The sequence below is a fragment of the Glycine soja genome, chromosome 11 (assembly GCF_004193775.1).
Source record: "Glycine soja cultivar W05 chromosome 11, ASM419377v2, whole genome shotgun sequence".
NCBI classification, from domain to species: Eukaryota; Viridiplantae; Streptophyta; class Magnoliopsida; order Fabales; family Fabaceae; genus Glycine; species Glycine soja.
The window spans coordinates 40,213,418-40,237,551 of NC_041012.1; the positions used below are offsets into that span (position 1 = coordinate 40,213,418).

Consider the following 24,134-nt stretch of genomic DNA (forward strand, 5'->3'; position numbering starts at 1 on the left):
ATGTTAGTGTTTACGAAGTTTAATAAATGAAAAATATTTCAGGTAATTCAGTTGATAGACTTGTGTAAGTTATACATATTATACTGAAATTATATTTTAGACATTTAGTATTCTAAAGTTATACATCTTATAATTTTTTAAAAATCTAAAATATCTTTCTTAGTATCGTTTATATATATATATATATACATATATATATATATATATATATATTATGAAGAAATAAAAAGAAAAATTAAAAAATATTAATAAAATAAATATAAAGAAAATAAGTTTTTGAGTTGATATTTGCTTAAATTTTTTTAGGAGTAAATCATATATATTTTTTTAACTTATTATTTACTAAATGATTATTTATTAGAAATTAAATATTTAAATAATTATGTAAAAAAAATTGCAACTCCCCTTTAATACACTCTTGGATCCATCCTTAAGCGGGGATAATTTAAAAAAAAACTAATTTAATGATAAATCAAATTATTAAAAGATTAATTTAATGATAAGTATTTAAATATAGTGTATATACAAATATAAAAATTATTTACGACATTAATTTAATGATATTTAATTTTAAAAATAAATAAAATAGGGCATATAACATTAGAGTTTTGTCTCTCTCTCTCTCTCTCTCTCTCTCTCTATATATATATATATATATATATATATTTTTTTTTTTTTGCTGGATTAGAGTTTTCTCTATATTATAATCGTTGCACTATGCTTTCCTTTTATTTTCCTTCGCCCTTTCAGTGTTTTCCATTGTAGCTCCCTTTGACTTAGTTCAGGACCCAATTCAATGTTGAGTTTTAACTTGTTTTTTGAATAATAATAATAAATGATTCTCTATCCCCCACATGTCTGTTTCAATAATTTTTGCTAGAAAAAAAAATGTAGTGGAAACAAATCAAATATGGTTTTGAGTTTTCATAAGGTGTGGGGTCGATTAAACCTTTTATCATAATAGTTAATTAATTGCAAAGAATATGCGCGCTGTGTGTGTTTTAGTCTCGTTTTTCCTGTACAGTTTACAAACACGGAATAGAAACTAATAGCATGGGAAGGAGAGATGAAACATCCAAAGAAGGGATAAGTGGCTTGAAAGGAACATGGGTACGTATCATTCAAAGGTGGGATCACAAAATGGGTTGGACTCATTTGTCAATTCATTTAACTCATATTTTTGGCGGATTAGATTAATGTGCTAACTTGTTTAATTCGTCAAGAAAATAAGGTGGGTCGGTCAATTTATCAGCTTTCTTTAATATAATAATAAGGTTATATATACATTCATGTTTAAGTCTTAAAGGATTGAAACAAAAGTTCTAATGATCTAATTATTCCAAAAGTATTAACTTCTTCTTTCGCTATATTTTTATAATTAAACTTGAATCCTTTATATTTTAGAATAAATAAGGAAAATTAATTAAGTGATAATTGACCCAACATATACAAAAATGATGCTAGGTTAAGTTTCATATAAATGACAATGTTGATTACGTTAATTCTAGTATGGCATAAGAGAAATTGAGCCAAGTTAATATATTTAAAAAATCTCTTAAAAATTAAGGAGAGAAAAATAACCTAAAAAAGCATTTGATTGGAATGTGGCATTTAAAAAATATTGCATACCCTAACCTGTCATTTTCTCTCTTAAAAAATATTGCATACCCTAAAATAATCAAATTTGACATAACCTAATTAGACTTATATATTATTTTTTTAAAGATCCAACCCATAAAATAATTAAATTTATCATTATGTAAATTAATTATTAAATATAAAATACATTAAATTTTAACCATAGTTTATTAAATTAAATTATTCATGATTTTTTTTATTTTTTAAGTTGTTATTTTGTTTTTATCTTGATTTTATTTATGTTTTCTCATGTTAATAGTCTATATATAGTATTTCATTTTTATCCAAAATAAAATATTAATATTGAAAATATTAATTTTATTAATTAAATATTATCACAAATTGATATCTTTTAAGCACATTTAGTATTATATACTTAGAAAATTTCAAACAAAAATAAATTATTGTTATAAAAAATTAATTTTATTAATTTAACTTGACCTAACCCATTTATAATCGGAGGTTGATTTTGATCAAATATATTAACAAAATTATACAAACTAAATTTAACACACAAAAATTTAACCGAGTTGAGTAATAAATTTAGTCAAACTCAATCCCTAAAGACTCTTACTTCCTTTGGATAAGTAAGTTGACATAAGATCTTGAATTCTATTACAACATATCTTATTTTAAATTTTTTTATGAGGATAAAATTTAAAGAGAAAAAGAAGAAGAAAAAACTCTTCAAAGTTTATTTATATAAAAAATAATTATAGCAAAATTGCAAGAATAGACATCTAACATGATGCGAAGTTTTAAAAAGAGAAGGAAAATGCAGGAGTATATATATATATATATATATATATATATATATGTTGTTGATAAAAACGTCATTTTAATTACTAAAAGTTAGTTAATATACGTGTGACTGTGTGAGTAAACACACATATATTCAATAATAATTAATATTTTAATCTCAAAGGTCACTGATATACAACGTGAGAGTAAGCACACATGATTAATGGTTTAACTTTTAACTATACTAATTGAGTAGTTAGGTAATAAGAAATGTCCTCCTAATCCTGAAATCTTGACATGATGAACGACCTACCTTTGACAAGTTGAAAACATGAATTATGGTTAAAACATTATGTTTGTTTTTAAAAAAGATGTAAAAGCTTCCTACATTGCCTTAGATTTTCAAACATTGTATTAACATACCATTACCAATGTAAAAATGTCCCACCAAATGCTCCTTTGCTGTGAAATTTCAACCATGATGGGAAAAGATCTGGGCAATTATTATAGAACAGCTTCAAACCAAAGATAAGAGGAACACATAGAGAAAATCTACTTGCACATCATTCAGATTTCTGGCTCTAAATGATCGACCAAAAGTTATGGTCACAAAGAAGCTGATGAGCAATCAAAAGCATTCATTAATGGGTTAGTAATTATATGCGATGATGAATGGCCCACTGAATACAGGAAAAATCTCAAGGTTTTTCGTTTCCCATCTCAGAGGCTGAAATGAAGGTGACACAAATTTTCAACCCCACAAAACTCGACATTATTAATTAGCACTAACAAATCATGTTTACGTTTATCAATAACTACACATCTGGGCCGATTGGCCCTTTATTCAACAAAAAACAGACTAAAGTACTTTCTATTTACACGCTACAGTTTTGATAAGTACAACCCCATATCCCCTTTTTATATTTAAATCACCCATTATACCCTTTTTCCTTAGCAAATATGGGGTGTGGAAATAGAAAGTGCCTAGACTAAATATCTAAAAGCCCAAAGGATGATTTTGGGGTCAGTTAGCCAGATGAATAAAATATTCATGATAGTAAGTAGTCAAGTCAAGCCATCCATTCTGGAATATAAATTTACACTATGGAATGGAATTTTCAGAATACAATGATAGATGCATGATACAATAATGGGAGTGTAGAATACAATAGCCCCAAATTAAGGTGCTCGGCACATAAAGCCACTCCAATTGAAGTAAGCTGTGCTAGGCCCATGCCATGCAACCACCGCACTCAAAACCTCAAAATCAAACGAAGCAGGTACATACAAGCATATATTTTAGTGTATGTTTAAATTTCACATGAGAGAATTGAAAAGCATTTTAGTCTCAAAGTAACAATTTTTTATTTTTTATTTTGTACTCTAAAGTTCACGTTATATATTAGAATCCGTAAAAAAAAATAAAAAAATTCAACTTCAATCCAGACATAACTTACTCTTTCAGGAGTCCTTGGGTTTTACGCAAGTGTATTTGCCGATTGAAAGAATGCAAAACTGAACAAGTGACCTTGTCTTGTTCTGAAACAACTCTATCTTCTGAAGATGTTTTATCAACTAAAACGAAAAAAGAAAGAAGGTGGGTGCACTACAATAATTTTTGGATTTGGATCCTCTCCAGCAAGGATAAGGACCGTAGGATTAATCTTATGAATGAGATTATGGTGAAGACCATCAGAGTCGTGGACCACGTGGTAGTAAACATTAACGACTTACCAATAAAATGAGAGCTTTCCACTGTCGAAACCGAGCAAATTAAACCAGCGGCGTCGACAAATAATCTTTCACTGTTCCATTGCAAAGAGAATCTTTCATTGGAAAATGATCTCTTCATAATGCCGCACTCTTATTCAATAGCTGGATTTGCTACTTTCATCTCGTGATTCACTTAGCTGCCGACCAAGACAAGGTCCCAACTGGTTCCTGAATCCGGTTCAGTTTACACTAACCAATTCTTTTAGTTATTTATTTTCATTTTCTGTTTGAGATTAATTACCGGAGAGTTTGCTAAAGGAGAATGCTTCGCTCTCCAACACAGTGAGAAGGCTCACCAGAGATGTATCCAAGGTGCAAATTACGTTCTTTGCTTTCTTCTGAAATCTGATTTTTTTATTCCATGCAGACTGCAGTTGTTGTTGGACTAATGGGTGGATATTGCATGCAGTTGGAGACTTTCAGAAAGACGCTTATGAAATCACTTCGCGAACATGAAGATAATTCTCTACGTTACTTTTATTCTATTATTATATTATCATTAAATGTTAACAAAGAGGGGTTAATTAGGAATCAAAGTTTAACATATATTTTTTAAGAAAATATTATCAATTCATTTTTATAAAAAAATTGATTATTATTTTTAATTAACTAATGTGTTTACTATTATTATTATTATTATTATTATTATTATTATTATTATTATTATTATTATTATAATTATTTATTATTATGGTTGTAGTTCTTGTGCAGAAGTATTTGTTTTGGTGTGCAGAAGAAGTTTTTTTATTTTTGTTTTTTATTATTATCTTGGCTTGACTTGGCTTAATTTATTATTAGTTTAGTAATCTTAATCTGCGACTATTTGTGAAATATACTAAATCAGTTCAACAAAATACTGTATCTACTAATGGGATTCTTTGAACGAGAAACCTTTTGAGATTTATCAATTTAAATCATGAAATTTTTCCTATAACTAATTAAGCTTGTAGCATTGCTTGGGCTTCATCTTACGGAATTTTGATAATTATCATGTCCGTTTGGTCAAATAAGCAATTGATTAATTTTGTGTAATATGCTGTCCTTTTTCCATTTCTTTATCCACCCTCCCCTTAAGGATCATTATGGATTTATCTTAAAAAAATAATTAGCATGTTTGCATTGTCTATGATAGTAGTAGCTAACAAATAAGATATTTATTTCGAATGTTACTGGGGGACGTAACATTTGGTTTGCATTTGAGTTTGGCACAGGAAGGAACCCCGGACATTGCCGCTAAGATACATAGTCAAGCAAGTTTCACCTCCACATCGCAATTTGGAGGTACTTTCAACTTGTCTGCTATTCATTATTCACCTTAATTTACTCTTTTTTGATCTATTAGTCTAGTTTTACAACAAGACAGCATTTTGATCCTACTGTGAATAAGCTGTAAGCAAATCGGCTTAATTATTTTAAGCTTCCAACAAACAATTATTTGAGCAGTATTTTTCTCATTTTGGGTTTTGATAATTAAGTTCTTATTTGATTGCAGATGATGATGCTTCTTCAACGCTTTCTTCTAGATCTTCTTCGACGCGAATAAACACTTCTGATATGGGAAGTTATTTAGCAGAGGATCGTGAGTCTGATGGTGAGTACTATCATCAAATGGGGCAATAGTATACATATCTTGTTTTTATGTATCATCAAAATAGACACGATGGTGCCTATATCTTTGGTTTGGTATTGCTGAAAAGTGAACAAAAATATGCTATTTATCTTCACCATTCTTGTGTATTTCCAAAAATATCTTAAAAAAAAACTTTGTTAATTTTCTCAACATGATTAAAATTCTGCACAATATTGTTAATTATATAGGTTGGGTAATTAACTACTAACATTTTCGTTCCAAGCCATTAACATTAACTAAATCCATTTATATGTAAATTAAAAAAATAAAAATACAAAAGCCATTGGTTAGCTTCACCTCTACGTGCCAAAGACGTGGGAGGGAGAGAAGTTGGTCATCCCTACGTGCAAGTTCATAAGCCTCTCTCCAACCAGCCACAGCCTTTTAATTAAATTTGACTATCTTAATTTCGTACAACTAGCTTGCTTATTCATTTTAATATTTTTTTTTATATCAAAGGGTGGAGAAAATTCAGATATGCATTAAGAAGAAACAAACAATGAATGAGCAAGAAACTAATTAAAGCCGTATTTGGGGCAACAAAAACCGGTGTGAGATAATGACAAGGTTGTAGTATTATCATAGAAAGACACAGAAAAATCATGCCAACCGCTACTTTCATTTTCATGTCTTTCTCTTTCTTCTCTTCCTCTCTGACTCTATATGCGTGCGCGTCATTCCCGTGGCTACCCTTTTGGTTCTCGGAAACTCGATCGTCTTGCCTAGCCTAATATAATTGGCCACCATGACCGATGAACAACGAGAACCACAAGCTTCCCCGAGGTAATGACTATCTATCTTTCGTTCATGCATATATGTATTCTTTTTACTTCTTTATTGGTGCATGTCACCATCACATTCTATTTGTTTTTTCATGCAACGTTTGTTTTTCATCTCATGCATCCATGGTTTGTCAATTTGTGTTTCTTCTATTAGTTTCAACTTTCAATTTGTATTTTTTTTCATGTTGGTCTCCTTAATAATATTAACCGACTAGTGAATAAATTAATGTACATTTTTTTTACTTCCAAGTTTTCAACCATGTGATGATGATCTTGATGTTGCTTTGATATTTATTTTTGTCTTGTGGTTCTGGCTGTCGGTGGCATTTGATCATATATATACATGATGGTTGCATTGGAATTTGTTTTTAGTCTCTTAGGCCATGCATGTCCAATATATTATTGTGTCATGCTCTTTGGTTTTTGCTGACAAAAGATTATGTTGGAAGCAATGGCGTCCACAAGTTAGAAAGAAAACAAATAGCTGAAAGAGAAAGAAAACAAATAGCTGGAAGGGATAGATCGGTTTTTAGAGGCAGGCGTCCACGACCTGGGTTTTCTGATTCATTTTCAAGCACTGGTAATTGAAATTCAATTCCCTTTCTCTTCTTTTCTTGTTTCCAACACTTTTTTGTTTTTGTTTTTTCTCCAAACATGTTGTGTTGAAGTGTTGAAATTTGAAACCTTAACTATTTTCATTCATTTGTTCTTTTTTTGTATTAATGCTGAAAATGAATACCATATTAGACTTGGAAGCTTTAGAGATTGAAGAGGGCTCTCCTAGGAGTCAAGGGTCTGAAACCCCAAGTTCAAGGGCCAGCACTTCTGATTCGGAGAGTCAGGGATCTTTTGCTGGGGCACCTAATACCAATAACCAATGGCGGGGTTTCTTTAAACTACTCAAGAAAGGATCACAAATGCCTTTCCAACCTTTTCACCCACTTAAAAATGTTCCAAAACTGACAAGAAGAAAAAGCAAGAGGATCAGGGAGGACCTCATTCCTTCTCTGAATTCTCCAGCTCTTCATGCATCTTTTGACGCTGAGTTTGGCTGCTTCAAATCTTCCTGGAAAAACTTCACTCTCGCCGAGATCCAAGCTGCAACCAATGACTTTAGCCATGGTATGCAATTCTCTTTACAGAAAAATCAAGTTTCTATTGATTTGTGTTAGCTAATCCATGGTAATTGGTATGCTAATCCAATAAGTCATTAAGTAGGATCTGTTTGAATAAACTTCTCTGTAAGCACTTAATGGATTAAAAAGAACTATTGCTTTGTATTAGCTAATCCAATAAGTAGGGTCTATTTGAATAAACTTCTCTGTAAGAACTTGTAGGAAAAGAAACCAAGAAGGAAAAATGAAATAAATTTTTCCGTAAGTACTTATGGAGAAGTTTATCCCAACAAACTCTTAATCCAAGTAACTCTAGAAACCTTTGTTTTTTTTTTTTTTTAATGATGATATATTGACATCATGTTAGCTTGGCTGATAAGCTATATTATATATGTTTACTTTTGAAGAAAATTTGATTGGGGAGGGAGGCTATGCTGAGGTTTACTTGGGCAAATTGGAGGATGGAAACTTTGTTGCCATTAAAAGGTTGACAAGAGGGTGCCAAGAAGAAATGACTGCAGATTTCTTGTCTGAGCTTGGCATTATAGTGCACGTGGACCACCCAAACATAGCTAGATTGATTGGATATGGTGTTGAAGGAGGAATGTTTCTTGTTCTTCAATTGTCTCCACATGGTAGCCTGTCATCCATACTTTATGGTATACATACTAACTAACCATTTTGAGAGTTTCTGGAATGCTATGCAAATTTTGGGATAATTACAAAAGTTATAATTACCTTTTTCGTTTTTCCTTTCATTTGCATGATTTCAGGACCCAGAGAGAAACTGAATTGGAACCTCAGATATAAGATTGCTTTGGGGACTGCTGAGGGCCTTCGCTATCTGCATGAGGAGTGTCAAAGAAGGATCATTCACAAAGACATCAAAGCTTCTAATATTCTTCTCTCAGAGGATTTTGAGCCTCAGGTGCCTCATATGCCTCACAAATCTGATTATGGAACTTCTTCTGTTCTAAATCAGTTTACAATCTTTATTGTTTCATCTAAGTAAGTTTGTTTAATGCTAATCTTACACCAGATATCTGATTTTGGGCTTGCAAAGTGGTTGCCCGACCAATGGACTCATCACACCGTCTCCAAAGTGGAAGGCACATTCGGGTTTGTATATTTAACATCTTCACAATCTTTCTATGTTTACATTTTTTTTTCTTTCCTTCTTTTCACCAATTAATTGACACTTTTTTTTTATGTTTTTCTTTTGCATTAACCTTGGATGCTACAACAGCTACCTTCCTCCTGAATTCTTTATGCATGGTATAGTAGATGAAAAGACTGATGTCTATGCTTATGGTGTGCTATTATTGGAGCTCATTACTGGTCGACAAGCTTTGGATAGCTCACAGAAAAGTCTGGTGATGTGGGTATGTCTGCCTTTGCACAAACAAATACTAGATTTTTATTAACCATCTTGACAAGGAAAATGTTTAATATTAAAAGTAAATAGGATAAACGATTTCTACAGAATCATCCAATTCAGCTGTCGTGCATGATAAGTTTGCTGACTTTTATAATAAATTAATAATCACTTAAAAAGTTATACCTACCATAAATTCTAATTTGTTGACAGTGAAAAGATACTTACACTAACCGTGCATAGAAATTAAAATCTAATTTTAATCTACCTTTTTACAAAATAATCATTGCAGGCAAAACCTTTGCTAACTGCAAATAACATCAAAGAGCTTGTGGATCCAGTTTTGGCTGATGCTTATGATGAAGAGCAGATGAAACTTGTAACCTTAACAGCTTCTCTGTGTGTAGACCAGTCCTCAATTCAACGACCGGATATGAGCCAGGCAAGTCCTTTATATATTCAGTAGATTGCTAGAGAAGGTTGACTTGTCCAAGCATCTTTGCACCAACCACTTATCTGAATTAATAGAATTCTCTCATATTACCATAATATCATTCTTTCTCTCCAAATGACCCTAACAATGTATGGAAATAATAGCTGCAAAATGGGTTAAGCATAAATAATAGCTGCAAATTTTGGTTAAGCATAAATAAACAAAAGCTTTTAATGTTTGTGTTTTTTTTTTTTCCTGATTGGATGCAGGTATTTGATATACTAAGAGGGGAAGAAGAGAGCTTAAGAATCATGGAAGAACGATCGAAGTCAAAACTTCAGAGGACATACTCTGAAGAACTCTTTGATGCAGAAGAGTACAACTCAACAAAGTTTTTGAGTGAGAGGGATCGACACATGGAGACTATTCTAGGCTGCAGTAGCTCTGTTACAGACGATGAAGAGAAAATCTAGCATATGGCCAGTGATTCAGATAATGTGTGTACAAGGAACTACATAAGTTGAAATTATAGGTCAGTGTGATTTATTTGCAGAACATGAACTGATTCTGATTCCACTTGAGGATCCAGAGCTGGCCAGCACATGATGGGGTTGAAGGGGTTAACAAAGACAGAAACTGAGGTAGAGGCAGAACCTCGTGTGGATGTAGCATGCTTGTCAATATTTTTATTTAGTCAAAATGATGATGAAGTTGGGGTATAATTTGTGAAGCCCAATTAAAGCTTCAGAATGGTTGCAGTGTCAATGATCATCATCAATTGCAAATACCCTTTTCAGCAAGTTGTTTAATTTTCTGTTGTAACCATAAGCAGATTTGTCCAAGAAAATTTCCTTTTATTTGTTCAATTTGTGCCATGTGATTTTTATTTTATATCTCTTCCGTAGTTGTAAATTTTTAGCTTTTAGTTTTCGAATATAAATTTAAAATTTCAAAACAAAATGTGTCTTTTTTTATATATAAAAAACATAATGTGTCCGTTAAAATAAGTATGAATTGGTTTTGAATCAATTTAAAACACTTTTAACTTCTTTTTCTTTTCAAAAAATGTTTCGGATTTTTTTTAATTTTTAATCGTAAAAGCAATCCATTTAGACTTAATTTCTTCATATTTCTTAAAAAATACACATTATTATTATGATTATCATTTCTTATAATCATTATTTTTTTAAACTATTATTATTATTATCATTATTATCTTATCTTTATTAGTCACTTATTATCATTATTGTTATTGTAGTTATTGTGTTGTGATTTCCTATATTTATCCTTTCGTTAATATGCCTTGACAGTTGACATAACAAAAGCATTTTTGTAACACTTAAAGTGCGCCTGACACTATAATTTTTAGTATTAAAGTGAAACCTAACATATAACTTTCCCTCCTCTGTTTTGCCCCACTTTATTGACATTTATTAGGTTAAAAAGTGCTGAAAAAATTGAGCTACTAATAATTAGGAGTATTCATGATCATGAATACAAACAAGGGAAAAAAGAAAAAAAAAGCAGTATTATTTTGCATCTATGCTTGATGGTGATTTGATTTGAGAACGACCATTTGATTCGAAAAACAGAAAGAAAGAATTGGAGTTATTTTAAAACAATCCCATTTTTCAAAGTCAATATATTTCGTTTAAGCATACGTCTAAGATCGTGTTTGGATGCATATTTTTGCAGTAAAAGAAATCATTGTTCAAATATAAAAAGCATATATTCATTTCCAAACAAGGCTGCTCTTTTATTTAACATTGGTGTGAAATTGTGTTTAAACTATTATTCTTTTTTTTTCCAATAATTATAATTAAGATTTTTGATTACCTTATAGAATTTCAAAATATTCTCACACCAACCTTGATCATTTGTATAAAAATTTAATCACATTTAAAATTTTTATCTCTTTCCAAAAAATGTATCATGCGGATGGATAGGGAACCTATGTTCTACCCCGAAAATGCAGCTATGTTGAATAAACCTTCAAATTCATTTTTGAAATATTACTCTTAAATCATTTTTAAAATAAAAAAATATAAATAATCTTTCAAATATTAAAAAATCATGTAGTAATTTTTAAAAATGAAAATGTCTGTAAATTGCTCCATGAGTTTTTAACTAAGCCAATAATAATTACTTAAAAAATGAAATTAATCATGATATAAAGCCTTCAAAAAAATCAAATGTCTCTAAAAGTTTGTTCTTCCTAAAACAAATCGTGTAAAGGCAAAGTACAGACAAAGTTAGTTAGAAATTGAAAGGGAAAGGGAAACGAAAATGAGTAGTAGGGTTTGGTGTGTGGTGATGGTATCAGCGTTGGCGTTGATGTTACAATGGCACGAAGCATTCAGCTCCTACGCTGGCTCCGCAAGTGCGATCATCGACCCTTCCAAGGTCAAACAAGTTTCGTGGAAACCGAGGTCTGTTTCTACTTTCTACACTACACATCGTTTGCATATGAAACTCAATTTGGTACTCAGCGAATGATAATGACAATGATTTGGATGTGTTTGGTGCAGAGCTTTCGTTTACGAGGGTTTTCTGACGGAATTGGAATGCGATCACTTGATTTCCATCGCCAAATCGGAGCTCAAGAGATCCGCGGTGGCCGATAATTTGTCCGGCGAGAGCAAGTTGAGCGAAGTCAGAACGAGCTCCGGCATGTTCATTCCAAAGAACAAGGTTGGTTCCCCCTTCTCTTCATTTATTACCTTTTATAATTGAATTTTTATGTGCTAGTGGTAGATCCGATATCAATCTTATAAGTACTTAGTGCATGTGGGGATGTAACGTAACTACAAAGGAACATTTGTTTTTTTTTTTTTTTTATCCATAGGAATTGAATTCGGTACCAGGGGGCTTATAACACTCATACAACATCTCAACCAACTAACTGAGTTAATCCTTGTGAGGAACATTTGTTTAATGTCTTTAACTTGGTTTTTTTTATTTTTTATTTTGACAAAAAATGGTAGAACGGGTAGACACTCTCAATACTACAAGGCAGGGCCCCAATAGCTTGTTGGGACTATTATTAGTAGAGCCCCATTTAAAAGATTGCTGCACAGGTCTAGATCACAAACAGTTTTACCCAGTCATAGATAACTCAACTAGTCTTTGAGTGTCAGGGGATCTCCCTAAGGAGGTTAAAACAATTGCATTGATCATTCTAGTGATTTGGAAAGTGAATTCCATCTATGAGAGAGAGAACATTCTCTAGTGATTTGGGAAAGTCAATTCCACCCATGGTTTTATTTTTTGTTATTTTGCATGGCGAGTTAGGGAGTATAGAGACTGTTTATAGAAGAATAACACGGTGAGTTACTTAGGGACAATATTCTGATTGGGGTTTGTGAGTTTTCCTAGTTGACAGGTTTTGTAGAGACTATGGTGGATATTTAGGCTTGCTCTGTTGTTTGAACATTAGTGGGTTCAACTTGTAATTCATATTATAAAAAAGAAAAAAACTGTGGTGGGTACTTTGTATGAAATGTTTTTTTTACTCTGTTCTGTTATTTTATAGGATCTGATTGTTGCTGGTATTGAAGACAAGATTTCATCATGGACCTTTCTTCCAAAAGGTATGGTTTATATAAAATCATGATGCAAGTCTGCATGGTATTATTGTAAAAGCTGTGGAACTTATATCTTTGCCCTGCTGATACTTGATACTAGGTTTGTATGACTTTTACTTGGATGTAATGGGTCGACTGCAATTATGATTGCCATTTGTTATTTTATTACTAATTTTGTTGGTTTTTCTCCTATAATGTCTGGATTATACACAATCAATTTAGGTTTTGGCCTGAAACGCTAACATTACAAGTGAATGAGAAGGTAGTCTTATTATTATTCTCTGTATCTTGGCACGTTTTGTTATCGTAACAGTAGTCTTTGGCTTTAAAATAAAGTCTTTTAAACTAGGGCTATAAAAAACATAGGAGGAAACCAATCGTGAATATGTTTTACTTGTCAAATAAAATATAAGCAGATTATTCCAGGACTGAACTGTGATGCTTGTTGGGCTCTGGAGCTATTATGATTTACAAAGTTTTTGAAGTTTTAGGGATCCCATTCTCTCTCTTCCATCTGCCTGCCTACCACGGCCTTCCAAAGTTTATCTTCCTGTCTTATTCTGCATGTCAGGAAAACCCTAATGTGAGTGTGATGCGTGGAATTGTTTATTGCAATTCTCCATTCCTCCAAACTTCTAAAATTCCACTGTGATCTTTAAACTTGTCCCAATTAAATAAAGGAGGCTATTATCATTTAATAATTTAAACAAGGAAACTGTGTTGATTGCAATATTGCATTGGGTGTCATCTTACGTGTTCAGTACATTCTTAATAGCAGTTTAGAAGGTTTAAAACCAGGACCTACATTACTTTATTTCCTAATAAAAACTTTCCAGTTTTATATTCTTAATAAAATAGGATTAATTAAAATAAACTGATTTTTTACTGAATACTTAATTGCTTTAATTTATTTAAATTTACCTTTTCCATAACTCTCAACATTGACTTTAAAGATGCTATGGTATATGGAAAGCATGAAGGGACTCTCATCCTTTTTTTTCCTGGGTATGCTACCCAACAAGCATTCAATTGGCTGCTGGTTATATTTAATAGAGCCACAAACATTTGTTACATAATCAATATTCAATAAATGCTTGACAACTCACCATAAGTACCATATCCATCCGGTACCATGGCAACTTCCAAGAGGGAAAGGAACAGTTTAAAGCATTCACAGTTTACTGGAGAAAATCAGAAATAGAGGGGCCAAAGAATAGTTATTGTGAATCACAAGTATCTTGTGCAAATAATCTTCATAAAATCATGTGCCTAAAAACCTCTCTTCATAAATTCAATTATTTTGTCTAATCAGTTAAATAATGACAATGTATTTTCAGCTTCTCTCCCTTCCCCTCCCCTCCCTAACCACTGAAAGGAAAAAAAAAAGGAAGATGCAATAGTCAATTCATTACAGTATTTGATTATTGATTTTCAGAAAATGGAGAAGACATACAAGTATTAAGATATGAGCACGGGCAGAAATATGATCCTCATTATGATTACTTTGCTGATAAAGTTAATATAGCTCGGGGTGGACACCGAGTTGCGACAGTTCTCATGTATCTCACTGATGTAACCAAAGGTGGTGAGACAGTGTTCCCTGATGCAGAGGTTTGTCTAGTATTTCACATATTTCCATAGATAAAAATATAATCCTGGTAAATAATTGCTTTTATAATTTGTCAAATTAGAGTTTTCTTGGCATCTGCATAGTTATAATGGCCTTGAGGCCTAACTCAGATCCTTATTTAGTTCTACAATTTTCTTGTGTCAACTGAACTTATCACTAGGAACTATTCGATATTTAAGTTACCCAAAATGTCTTGTGAGATTACATTCATGTCAGAGTTTCTCTCATTTCTTCACTAGTTGCTTGTAATTATTTTTAGTTTCTGACTATTTTAAGATTAGAGACTGAGCAAAAACTTTTGGAGTTAGTGTTTATACCTGATTGGACCTCTTTGGTGTATACTCAATTGGGTAATAATATATATTGACTGTACAGTGTACTTCTAGAAGATGCATGCTAAGAACAATTCAGTTTTTTGAGAAAGGAGAGGTTGAGGAGATGCAATAGCTGAGGAGTCTGAAAATTCCTAGTTCTGCAAAGGAAATTGTTTCTACCTTTTACTTCTAGTGACGAACTTTGATAAGATAACTTTATAATTCTGGTTTCAGGAATCTCCACGTCACAAAGGTTCTGAAACAAATGAAAATCTCTCTGAGTGTGCCCAAAAAGGAATAGCAGGTGGGCAACTGAACACATAGTTAGTTACTTCTATTGTTTTTCTTTTGTATTAATGTGTCAGCCACATTTGCTGCCTGTCGAATTATGTTAAATTAAATCATTAATTTTCTCTTCCTTCCTTGTATGGGCAATTCACAGTGAAACCACGAAGAGGGGATGCACTTCTTTTCTTTAGTCTCTACCCAAATGCTATCCCAGACACACTGAGTCTACATGCAGGATGCCCTGTAATTGAAGGTGAGAAATGGTCAGCAACAAAATGGATTCATGTGGACTCATTTGACAAGGTGGTGGGAGATGGAGGGGATTGCAATGATAAGCACGAAAACTGTGAGAGATGGGCTACCCTTGGAGAATGTACTAGTAATCCCGAATATATGGTTGGATCTCCAGGCCTTCCTGGCTACTGCATGAAAAGTTGCAAGGAATGTTAGAAGTGTTACTGAATGCTTTCCAGATTCCACATGGTATTTTTGACGTTGACTCAAATTTCAATTGGTTCTCAGATTTTTATTATGTATTTTCTTTTTTTGTGAATTGTATTGTATTCTGTCTCATTATAATTAGCTCTCAGATAGTGTTCTAGTGCATGGTCACACTTCAAGAGGTACATTTCGTCGGATACTTTGTATGTAAAACTACAAAAAAGGAAGTATACGTTGTTTTATCCCATGTTATTGTTTCCCCTCATTCTCGTTTTGTCAATTTGTCACGTTCACTTGTTGCTTTCATGGAATGAGAAATTTCCTGAAGTGATTCAAGAATTCAACAACTTAGCTGGGGATAGAAATTGAAAGAGAGGCAGAATACTTTTCTTATTACCGAGTAGATGAATAAGAAGCCTAATTGCAGATTGCAAAACATACTTCACTGCATTTCATATTGGGGATTTCACTGACTGGATCATGAGACATTATAAATTTATAGCAACTATTCGTGAACCTTATTTTAAGGAGAAGCATTTTGGCCACTATGGTGAAAAGAATAAGAAAGTAGAAAGTAATTGTAACATCCCAATTTTTGTAATCTAGCTTAAAAAGGATTGTTATTTATAAATAAATAAAGTTTTAGAAAAATGATGAGATTTTATAAATAAATAAATAAGGAGATATAATTATTAATTAAAATAATGATTTGAGAGAAAATAAAAAGGGTATTTCATTTATTTGTTTGATAGAAAATAAAATAGAGTTTGTTTTTATAAAATAAATATAGAGCAAATAATAGGCTGAGTACCCTAGGTATAAATAGTTATATCAAGTCAGGTGCCTCTTTTTGGCCTGATTTTTGTTTTTTCCCTTTTCCTCTCAAAACTCTTTCTTTTTCCTGCAGTCCACCAAACCTGTCTTAAAAAAACAACGATCTCGGGCTCATTCACCATTGGATCGTCGTGAAATTTGAGCACCACGTTCGCAACCCAATTCCGAGCATTCTCACCGTTGGGAATTTCGATATTATGTCTGAGCTTAGAGGAAAACCCTTCGCATTGTAGCCTTTTATTTTCCCGCAGAAATCCAAAATTGTCTCGGTAAAACTATGATTTCGGTTTTCTTAACCGTTGGATTTTTATGAAATTTGGATATGTTGTTCGAAATTCAATTGCTCACACTTTCACCGTTGAGATTTTTGAGATAATATTCGTGGAGAGACAAAAAGGAATCGCATGAAGACAGTACAAGTGGAAGTTTCAATCTCTTCTTCGTCTCTCTGACGTTTGGGAATTCTATTGGAGCAGTCGGAAGAATAACTGAAGGAATCTCAGGAAACCGCTAGAGATGTTACTATCGCTAGCTGAAGACACGTGAGTCCGCTCAGAGGTAAGGGATGAGTTTATCGCAATTGGGGGTTAGAATGAACATGTGTAGGGATCCTTAGAGAACTAAATTTGGTTTTATTTTGGGATGTTTATTGAATTATAATTTTTCTTTATGATTATGAATACAATATTATTGTGTTCTATGTACCAATTGATGTCCTAATGAGAATTGATTGATAAACTTGAGTGTTCTTGATGTCTTTGTGTTAATCCATGATTTTGATTAATTGATTTTGATACAATTGTGAGGAACTATTTCAGAGGTTTTACATTCCATGTTGTGATAAAATCTTTTGTATAAATTGTTATGTTGAGGTTATGAAATGATGATTCAAAATGTGAGTATGTGATAAATTGAACATGTGACAGATGATGAAATACATATGTATTGAGATGAGATGTGTGTATTGAGTTGTGAACTATGAATTGTGCAATCACACAATTGTAAGACTCTTTAAGGGCGAAGAGTATTGTGATGAGATCCACTGTGGGAACCCGACGAGTTAAAATGATTTTGAAAACAATTGAGTAGATGTGTGTATTGCATAGTTCATAAGTAAAATGTATATGATTCATGAGGTGTAATAACATGTTAAATTGAGATTATACCATTGTGATTGGGATTAAGTGTATGTGATAAATTGAGTATGTATATGATTGAGATATATATGTGCATTGAGTTGTGAACTATGAATTGTATAATCACACGATCATAAGTCCCTTCAAGGACGATGAGTTAATGCTAAGTCCCTTTTAGGGCGACAAGTTGATGTTAAGTCCCTTTTAGGGCGACGAGTTGATGTTAACTTTTAGGGCGACGAGTTGATGCTAAGTCCCCTTTTGGGCGACGAGTTAATGTTAAGTCCCTTTAAGGGCGACGAGTTAATGATAAGACCCTTAAAGGACGACGAGTTAAAATTATTTTGAGAACAATTGAGGAGTCGTGTGTTTTGTACAGTTCATAGATAGAGTCTGTGTGCTAAAATGTTTTCTGGGTTGGACCTGAATCAAGAGGGAGAGACCCTGACGGACTCTTCGGAGTGTAGGCCTTGGGGGTCATACGGTTTGAGTGCTCCTTTAAGCCTATGTTGATCCCAAATGATTGGAGCATTCTCGCAAAACACTGTGACCTTGACTGGTCTCCCTATGATATTACCTAGTGAGAGTGACTTGACTTACTATTGTGTGGTTTGTCTTGTCATGTACTCCTAGGCGCCCGACGAGGTTTTTCACTGACATGGTAACACATTGCATATAGGCTTGAGTCTTAGCATAACTGTTGCATACGCTTGCTAATTGTTTATTATGAAATTGATGTGTTATTATGTCTTGATCGGAGTGTGTGATTCCTGTGTATTGTGATTAATGATTGAAAAGTGTGATTGATGAATGACAAAGTGATGAAATAGTGTGAGATATGCTAAGTAAATTGTATTTGGCTACTATATGTTGTGTTGTTTCTCTCTAGTAGTTAGAAATGTGATAACTCACTCCCGGTTTGCTGTTTGTGTTTGGATCCTATGATGATCTTGAACTTTGTGTTCGGGGGAGCAGATGAATAGGTGGATGACTATGAAGAACCTTATGCTAGAGGACACGGGAACACCACGCTCTGATAGAATGTGACATTAGGATATAGGTTCTATATTAATTGTATGAAACTTAGATGACATTCTTTGAGCCGAGATGACTATTATTTATTTGAACAAGTTTGAATATGATGTAGAAGAAAGTGAATGTGAACCTTTTACCCATTTGAAAGGCTTGTATTTAAAAATGTTTTAAAAATACTTTTAATTAATATTTGAATTTTTATTCCTTTATTAATATATATGTGAGGGGTAGAGGGTGTCACAGTAATCATTGTAGGGCAGTGACAATTTTCTTCCTGTATCTAAGAGGTACTGTGTTTCCTATTTGGTGATCATTCTTTCACTAAGTCAGTGTTTTGTGAGTAAAATGATATCTCTAGTCTCGTGAGCATTATCTGACAAGTACAACATAAGTAAAATTGTAATTTAATTAATCATAATTTACTTTGAAAGAATAAATACAAAGAAAGTATGAATGTTTTCATGTTTTGAACACATTGATTTTTTATTTAATATTTTCTTTATAAAGTACTATTAAAAAAGATTAATAACTAATACAGCAAGAAGATATACTAGTATTCTTTTTTGATACATATATAACAATACTCTTTATAAAAAGTAGTAATTGATAAAATTTCTTCATGAAAAAAATATTGATGTGGTCCAATCTTCTTAATGGTGTCTCAAAATTAGTAAGTTGATTGTAACTCTTTGGTTGCATACTCACTCTTGTGAATATGGTCTCAAAATATTGATGTGTTGAATAAAGTTACACACATTTAGTTTATTGTGTGAGCAATCCATGCATGCTAGCTTTATTGTTTTTTTTTTTTTTTTTGGGGGGGGGGGCGTGATAATTTCTGCAATGCGCATGGAGATTTTAACCAAATTAATTTGGATGCTTTTTAGCTGTTAAAACATGCTATTATGGATGCGATGACAAAACCGTTGTCCAAATTATATGAGAAGAGAATAGAAAAGCTAATGTTGAATTGGTGATAAAGACACTTGGTGGGAGCATAGCCTTCCAAATCTCAATGGTCATGGAGTATATAATGGAGAGGAAAGGATCACAAAGAATCCGATTAAATCAGAGGAATGAGAAAGGTGCCCATGTTTTGTGGTCCTAGTGTTCCCAAGAGACGCTGCTTAGCTCAAGCTCCAAAAGATTCATGCTCCTCTAAGTGCATTGTACCTTGCAGGTGATGGCAACAGCCATAACTTACAATATCTTTTTTTAATCTCTATCTTTCCTTTTCTTTTTCTTTGTTATTGCAACGAATAGTATCAGATTGATTGCAAAAACTAATTAAATTGTACTAATAGATAGCAGTGAGAATAGTCATTGTTAGAAATATTCTGAGAAAGAAGATGAAAGGAATGTTGTGTTGTGGCAACAACCATTGTCTTGAAAGTAAATTTTGATGGACCTCTAATACAATCTGATATTCGGTAGCAACATGTTCCATTGGAGGCCAAAACGCGTTGGGGTCTCAAAAATGCTCAGAAGAATATATAGTAGGAGAAAAGTATAGAGAAAATAAAGTGGGAAATGTTGAAAAGTAGAGAAAGGTTATTGACTTATTTGGTAATCAAAATTCACATTCTCATTCCTAATATAGTGCACATGTAATCAATCTGTTGGCAAAGATTTAAGAATAACTTTTAATATTACAGAAAATATATGGATATGAATAATGGAAAACTTTTTTTTTATGTTTTTTCTTTCAAAAAAAATGAATAATGGCTAACAAATCCATTTGAATAAAAAAAATTGTAACTTCAAATATGGCAACAGTAATAAAACAATAAATATGCCAACACTAACAATTAACAAAGAAATGATTAACACATAAATCCTAAACCCTAAGTACGAAAGTAAATTAATACGAGTGGTTAAGAATTTAAAATTAACTTTCATTCTTTTCATGAATGTAGATTCGACTCTATATATGTGGTGCTACTAAAATCTTGCTCAATAATGAATAACTTTTAAAATAAATATTCTAAAGATTAACAATAATGGAAGAAACTTAAATATATATATACTATCATATCACCACTGAATGTATTGACCAATTGATATATAATTGTTTTAACTTAAATAATGACATTAATTTCAAGTCTTAAATATATTTTTTTATTGAATTTAAGTTTTACCGTTATAGGATTATGTAAGTTTACTTCAGCTAAATTGTCACTAATAAAGTCTAAGATAGTATTTGATAAACTAAAATGAAATGAAAAAGTGAATTAAAATATGAATTCTACCTCATTATATCATTCATTTAACTTTTTTTTTTTCAATTGTTTTTCACCTCTATCAAATGGAGGAGAAGGTGTACTAAAAGTTTAGAACATTTAGCGTGTAATATTATTGGTACAAGTGTTGAGAATGGAGGGATAGAGCCATAGATGAGGCGGGAATGAGTAATGTGTAACAAATAGTTAGGAATGAATGCTATAAATAAGAGAGAGAGAAGTGGTAGTGGGGTCCTTAATGGTGCATGAAAAATAAAGCAAATCGCAAAGCCAGAGAAGAATAAAAAGCCTTTCTCCCGGGGCCAGTCCAGTTCATTGTAGAGAGCAGACACCAACACCAAACCTTAAAATTATTTTGCCCCTCTGCTTCTCTCTCTGTCTTTCTCAGAAGGTATTCTCTTCATTTCTGCCACTCCTTGATTGAGCAATAATAAATATATAAAAATATTACTATTGTGTAACATAACATAACAACCACCACTATCTTCTTATGTTGTTTTGTATTGTGTGACAGACAACTCAAAAAAACCATGGACGTGGGTCAGATGCAGAGACAGTGGATCGACTACACCAAATCCCTCTTCCTTGAGGTAACCCCCCAACACACTCACAACTTGTCAATTATACTATATAACCATGTTCGTGTTCCTCCTCTACTTTTGTTTTGTTTTTATTTATTTATTGGTAGATCTGTTGTTGGGTTGCTTTCAATTCCTGATTTGTTTGTTTACTTATGATGGTGAGAGAAGGGCTTCCTGGATGGTCAGTTTCTGCAACTTCAGCAGCTTCAAGATGAGAACAACCCTGACTTTGTGGTCGAAGTTGTCTCTCTCTTCTTTGAAGATTCTGAAAGGCTTCTCAAAGATCTCACCTTTGCCCTGTCAGTACTATTATTATCATCATACCACTCTCCTTCTTTTCCTTCCACAGTTCATGCATTCATTTTTCACGCATTTAGAATTTTGAGTTGTCCCATCTTCATTCAATGGTGGTTATAATTGGACCATGCACTTAAAAAAGGCAACTTCCAAAGGTTTATAATTTTTTTCAGTTATACTTTATTTTATTATTTTAATGGTTAGGATTTCATGCTGTCACCTTTGTGGCTGCAGAAAATCAGAAAATCCACACTTGTTTATAAATGAACTACTGATTGTGTGAATGTGTGAAAAATTGACTGCACTGAATCTGCTTCTCCTTGTTTTTCTCCCCTTTCCCTTGTTGTCAGCTACAATGGTGTTTGTTAGACAGTTGTCTTATGTTAAGTGATGTCTTTTGAAAAGTGCATGATCTTCCATGTTCATGGGATTTTTTTCCTGTGCAGAGATCAGAATGGTGTTGACTTCAAAAAAGTTGATGCTCATGTGCACCAGTTAAAGGGTAGCAGTTCAAGGTATGAAATTTTATTAAAGCCAGCCAAAAATGTAAAATCCCTCAGAATCCGAATAAATTAGACTTTTAGTGCCATTAAGCTGTGTTTGGACCTGTCCTTAAAATGCTTGTGTAACTATTATTGGTTCCTAAACAAGTAGAGTATTTTATTCTCTAATACTCATAATAAAGACTAATCAAACTTAATTAGGAGAAAGTAGAGTTAAACTATGCTGTTTTTTCTTGGTTTGCTGAGACAAATTTGTTTTTGTTTGTCTGGTCCACAGCATAGGCGCGCAAAGGGTGAAAAATGCCTGCATTGCTTTCCGCAACTTCTGTGAGGAGCAGAACACAGATGCGTGAGTTGCTAATCTTCAGAAAATTGTTTAATAGTGTTTAGCCTAAGTAAAAAAATTTGAATGGCTAAGAAATTTGAGCATATGTTAAATGAATGCTCAAGTGCTAGTTTTTGTAATTTCATGGTCTGATCATGGAAAGTTTTTGATTGCTACAGGTGCCTCAGATGTCTGCAACAAGTGAAACAAGAGTACTGCATAGTCAAGAATAAGCTTGAAACAATGTTCAGGGTAATTAGATAAAAAAAAAAAAAGTTGAATAACATTCTATTACATTCTGGATTTGAAATTTATGTTTCTTTTATGGATACTTTGTTGCAGCTTGAGCAACAGATTGTGGCAGCTGGTGGATCAATCCCTACGGAACTGAGTTTCATTGGGTGACTGAGAGGGTTTGTAGAGATGCTTGTATTATGATCCTCTTTGTTAAAGATTATCCTTTATCTTATTAAGTCCATGGTGAATGTATGGGTTTTTATAAAGATAGAAGTTTTCCATCCAATGTACCTTTTTCTTCACCAAAAAGCTCTTCATAATTTGTAATCTCTTGCATGCTTTAATGAAGGATGATAGCACCATTAATTGAACTTTCCTCTTTTATCTCTCTTCCAAACAAGGAAGAAAATTAGTGGTGACAACACAATACAATCCTTTCAACACCAAATAGTCTAAATGAACATCTGAATTATGAATACCTTAGTTGGATAAACACTTATTTGGCACTTTCTATTTCTCTCCATCTTTCTCATTTTGTTCCATCATACTATAACCTATTACACTATCAAATTCTTTCTTTTTCAAGGTATAAACTAGTATCATTGGATGTACACAAAACTTTACTCTTAGCAAATATGTTTGGCCATGGGGAATGATACATGATTCTTCATTAGACTTCCCTGAGGTGATATGGGGTGGACTAGTGATGGTGATGCATCAAATGGCAATGTCCTATAAATGGCTTTATTTTGGCTGAAAGAATATAGTGGTATAAGCTTGTTGGCATCCCTTGGTTGAAAAATATAGGGGTATAAACTAATGGAGTTGTAAAGCCACTTTATTTTGGAATAAGAAACTGGTAAGGACGGCAAATAATTATTTTTAAATTGGTGTGGAAGATAAGAGAATCTTGGGAAGATATGATTCTTTAGAAGTCAAATCATGATGTAGTGGCGTTGTCCCTTAACGGAGTAAATCAAAGGAAATGAATGCCCAACATGGCCATGGCAATAGCAGCAAAACATGATCATCTTTGAATTTGATGTTGATATTCTTAGGATGCCTATCCGCAAGATAAGACATGCCAACCCCACAATGCTGTCAACTCACCAATGGCACGCTCACGCACATGCGCAGAAGTTTATGGTCGTTTACGCCATTTTATTTTGATTTAAATATTTTTTCTTCTTGTAATTTAGTTT

At 32.6% G+C, this 24,134-nt stretch overlaps 3 protein-coding genes across 4 annotated transcripts; all 3 read left to right on the top strand.

Annotated features, from left to right (window-relative positions):
* Positions 1 to 6,506: 6,506 nt before the first annotated feature.
* On the top strand, positions 6,507 to 10,378 carry LOC114376015 (receptor-like cytosolic serine/threonine-protein kinase RBK2). Of its 2 annotated transcripts, XM_028333913.1 has the most exons (9): positions 6,507 to 6,565; positions 7,014 to 7,144; positions 7,312 to 7,686; positions 8,087 to 8,338; positions 8,453 to 8,607; positions 8,719 to 8,798; positions 8,926 to 9,061; positions 9,347 to 9,496; positions 9,757 to 10,378. In XM_028333913.1, the coding sequence occupies exons 1-9, from the start codon at positions 6,528 to 6,530 to the stop codon at positions 9,958 to 9,960; spliced, it is 1,521 nt and encodes a 506-aa protein (XP_028189714.1). In that variant the 5' UTR covers positions 6,507 to 6,527; the 3' UTR covers positions 9,961 to 10,378. The 2 variants fall into 2 exon arrangements, with proteins under 2 accessions (XP_028189714.1, XP_028189713.1); XM_028333912.1 differs by lacking the exon at positions 6,507 to 6,565 and having other exon boundaries at positions 6,937 to 7,144.
* Positions 10,379 to 11,688: 1,310 nt separating this feature from the next.
* Positions 11,689 to 16,009, top strand: LOC114376016 (probable prolyl 4-hydroxylase 4). Its single transcript, XM_028333914.1, has 6 exons — positions 11,689 to 11,916; positions 12,016 to 12,178; positions 13,020 to 13,077; positions 14,507 to 14,682; positions 15,250 to 15,319; positions 15,458 to 16,009. The coding sequence occupies exons 1-6, from the start codon at positions 11,774 to 11,776 to the stop codon at positions 15,751 to 15,753; spliced, it is 906 nt and encodes a 301-aa protein (XP_028189715.1). The 5' UTR covers positions 11,689 to 11,773; the 3' UTR covers positions 15,754 to 16,009.
* Positions 16,010 to 21,208: 5,199 nt separating this feature from the next.
* LOC114373715 (histidine-containing phosphotransfer protein 1-like) lies at positions 21,209 to 23,341 on the top strand. Its single transcript, XM_028331236.1, has 7 exons — positions 21,209 to 21,380; positions 21,504 to 21,579; positions 21,739 to 21,869; positions 22,314 to 22,382; positions 22,648 to 22,719; positions 22,875 to 22,947; positions 23,038 to 23,341. The coding sequence occupies exons 2-7, from the start codon at positions 21,520 to 21,522 to the stop codon at positions 23,098 to 23,100; spliced, it is 468 nt and encodes a 155-aa protein (XP_028187037.1). The 5' UTR covers positions 21,209 to 21,380; positions 21,504 to 21,519; the 3' UTR covers positions 23,101 to 23,341.
* Positions 23,342 to 24,134: the final 793 nt, after the last annotated feature.

What these genes read in the sequence shown, in the direction of transcription:
- LOC114376015 (XM_028333912.1), top strand. Translation starts at nt 6,952, where the DNA reads ATGTCCAATATATTATTGTGTCATGCTCTTTGGTTTTTGCTGACAAAA. An exon ending in CCTGTCATCCATACTTTATG is followed by an intron (nt 8,339 to 8,452) that starts GTATACATACTA and finishes GCATGATTTCAG; the next exon opens with GACCCAGAGAGAAACTGAAT. An exon ending in AAAGTGGAAGGCACATTCGG is followed by an intron (nt 8,799 to 8,925) that starts GTTTGTATATTT and finishes ATGCTACAACAG; the next exon opens with CTACCTTCCTCCTGAATTCT.
- LOC114376016 (XM_028333914.1), top strand. Translation starts at nt 11,774, where the DNA reads ATGAGTAGTAGGGTTTGGTGTGTGGTGATGGTATCAGCGTTGGCGTTG. An exon ending in TGTTCATTCCAAAGAACAAG is followed by an intron (nt 12,179 to 13,019) that starts GTTGGTTCCCCC and finishes GTTATTTTATAG; the next exon opens with GATCTGATTGTTGCTGGTAT. An exon ending in ATGGACCTTTCTTCCAAAAG is followed by an intron (nt 13,078 to 14,506) that starts GTATGGTTTATA and finishes ATTGATTTTCAG; the next exon opens with AAAATGGAGAAGACATACAA.
- LOC114373715 (XM_028331236.1), top strand. Translation starts at nt 21,520, where the DNA reads ATGGACGTGGGTCAGATGCAGAGACAGTGGATCGACTACACCAAATCC. An exon ending in GAGGAGCAGAACACAGATGC is followed by an intron (nt 22,720 to 22,874) that starts GTGAGTTGCTAA and finishes TGATTGCTACAG; the next exon opens with GTGCCTCAGATGTCTGCAAC. An exon ending in AGCTTGAAACAATGTTCAGG is followed by an intron (nt 22,948 to 23,037) that starts GTAATTAGATAA and finishes ACTTTGTTGCAG; the next exon opens with CTTGAGCAACAGATTGTGGC.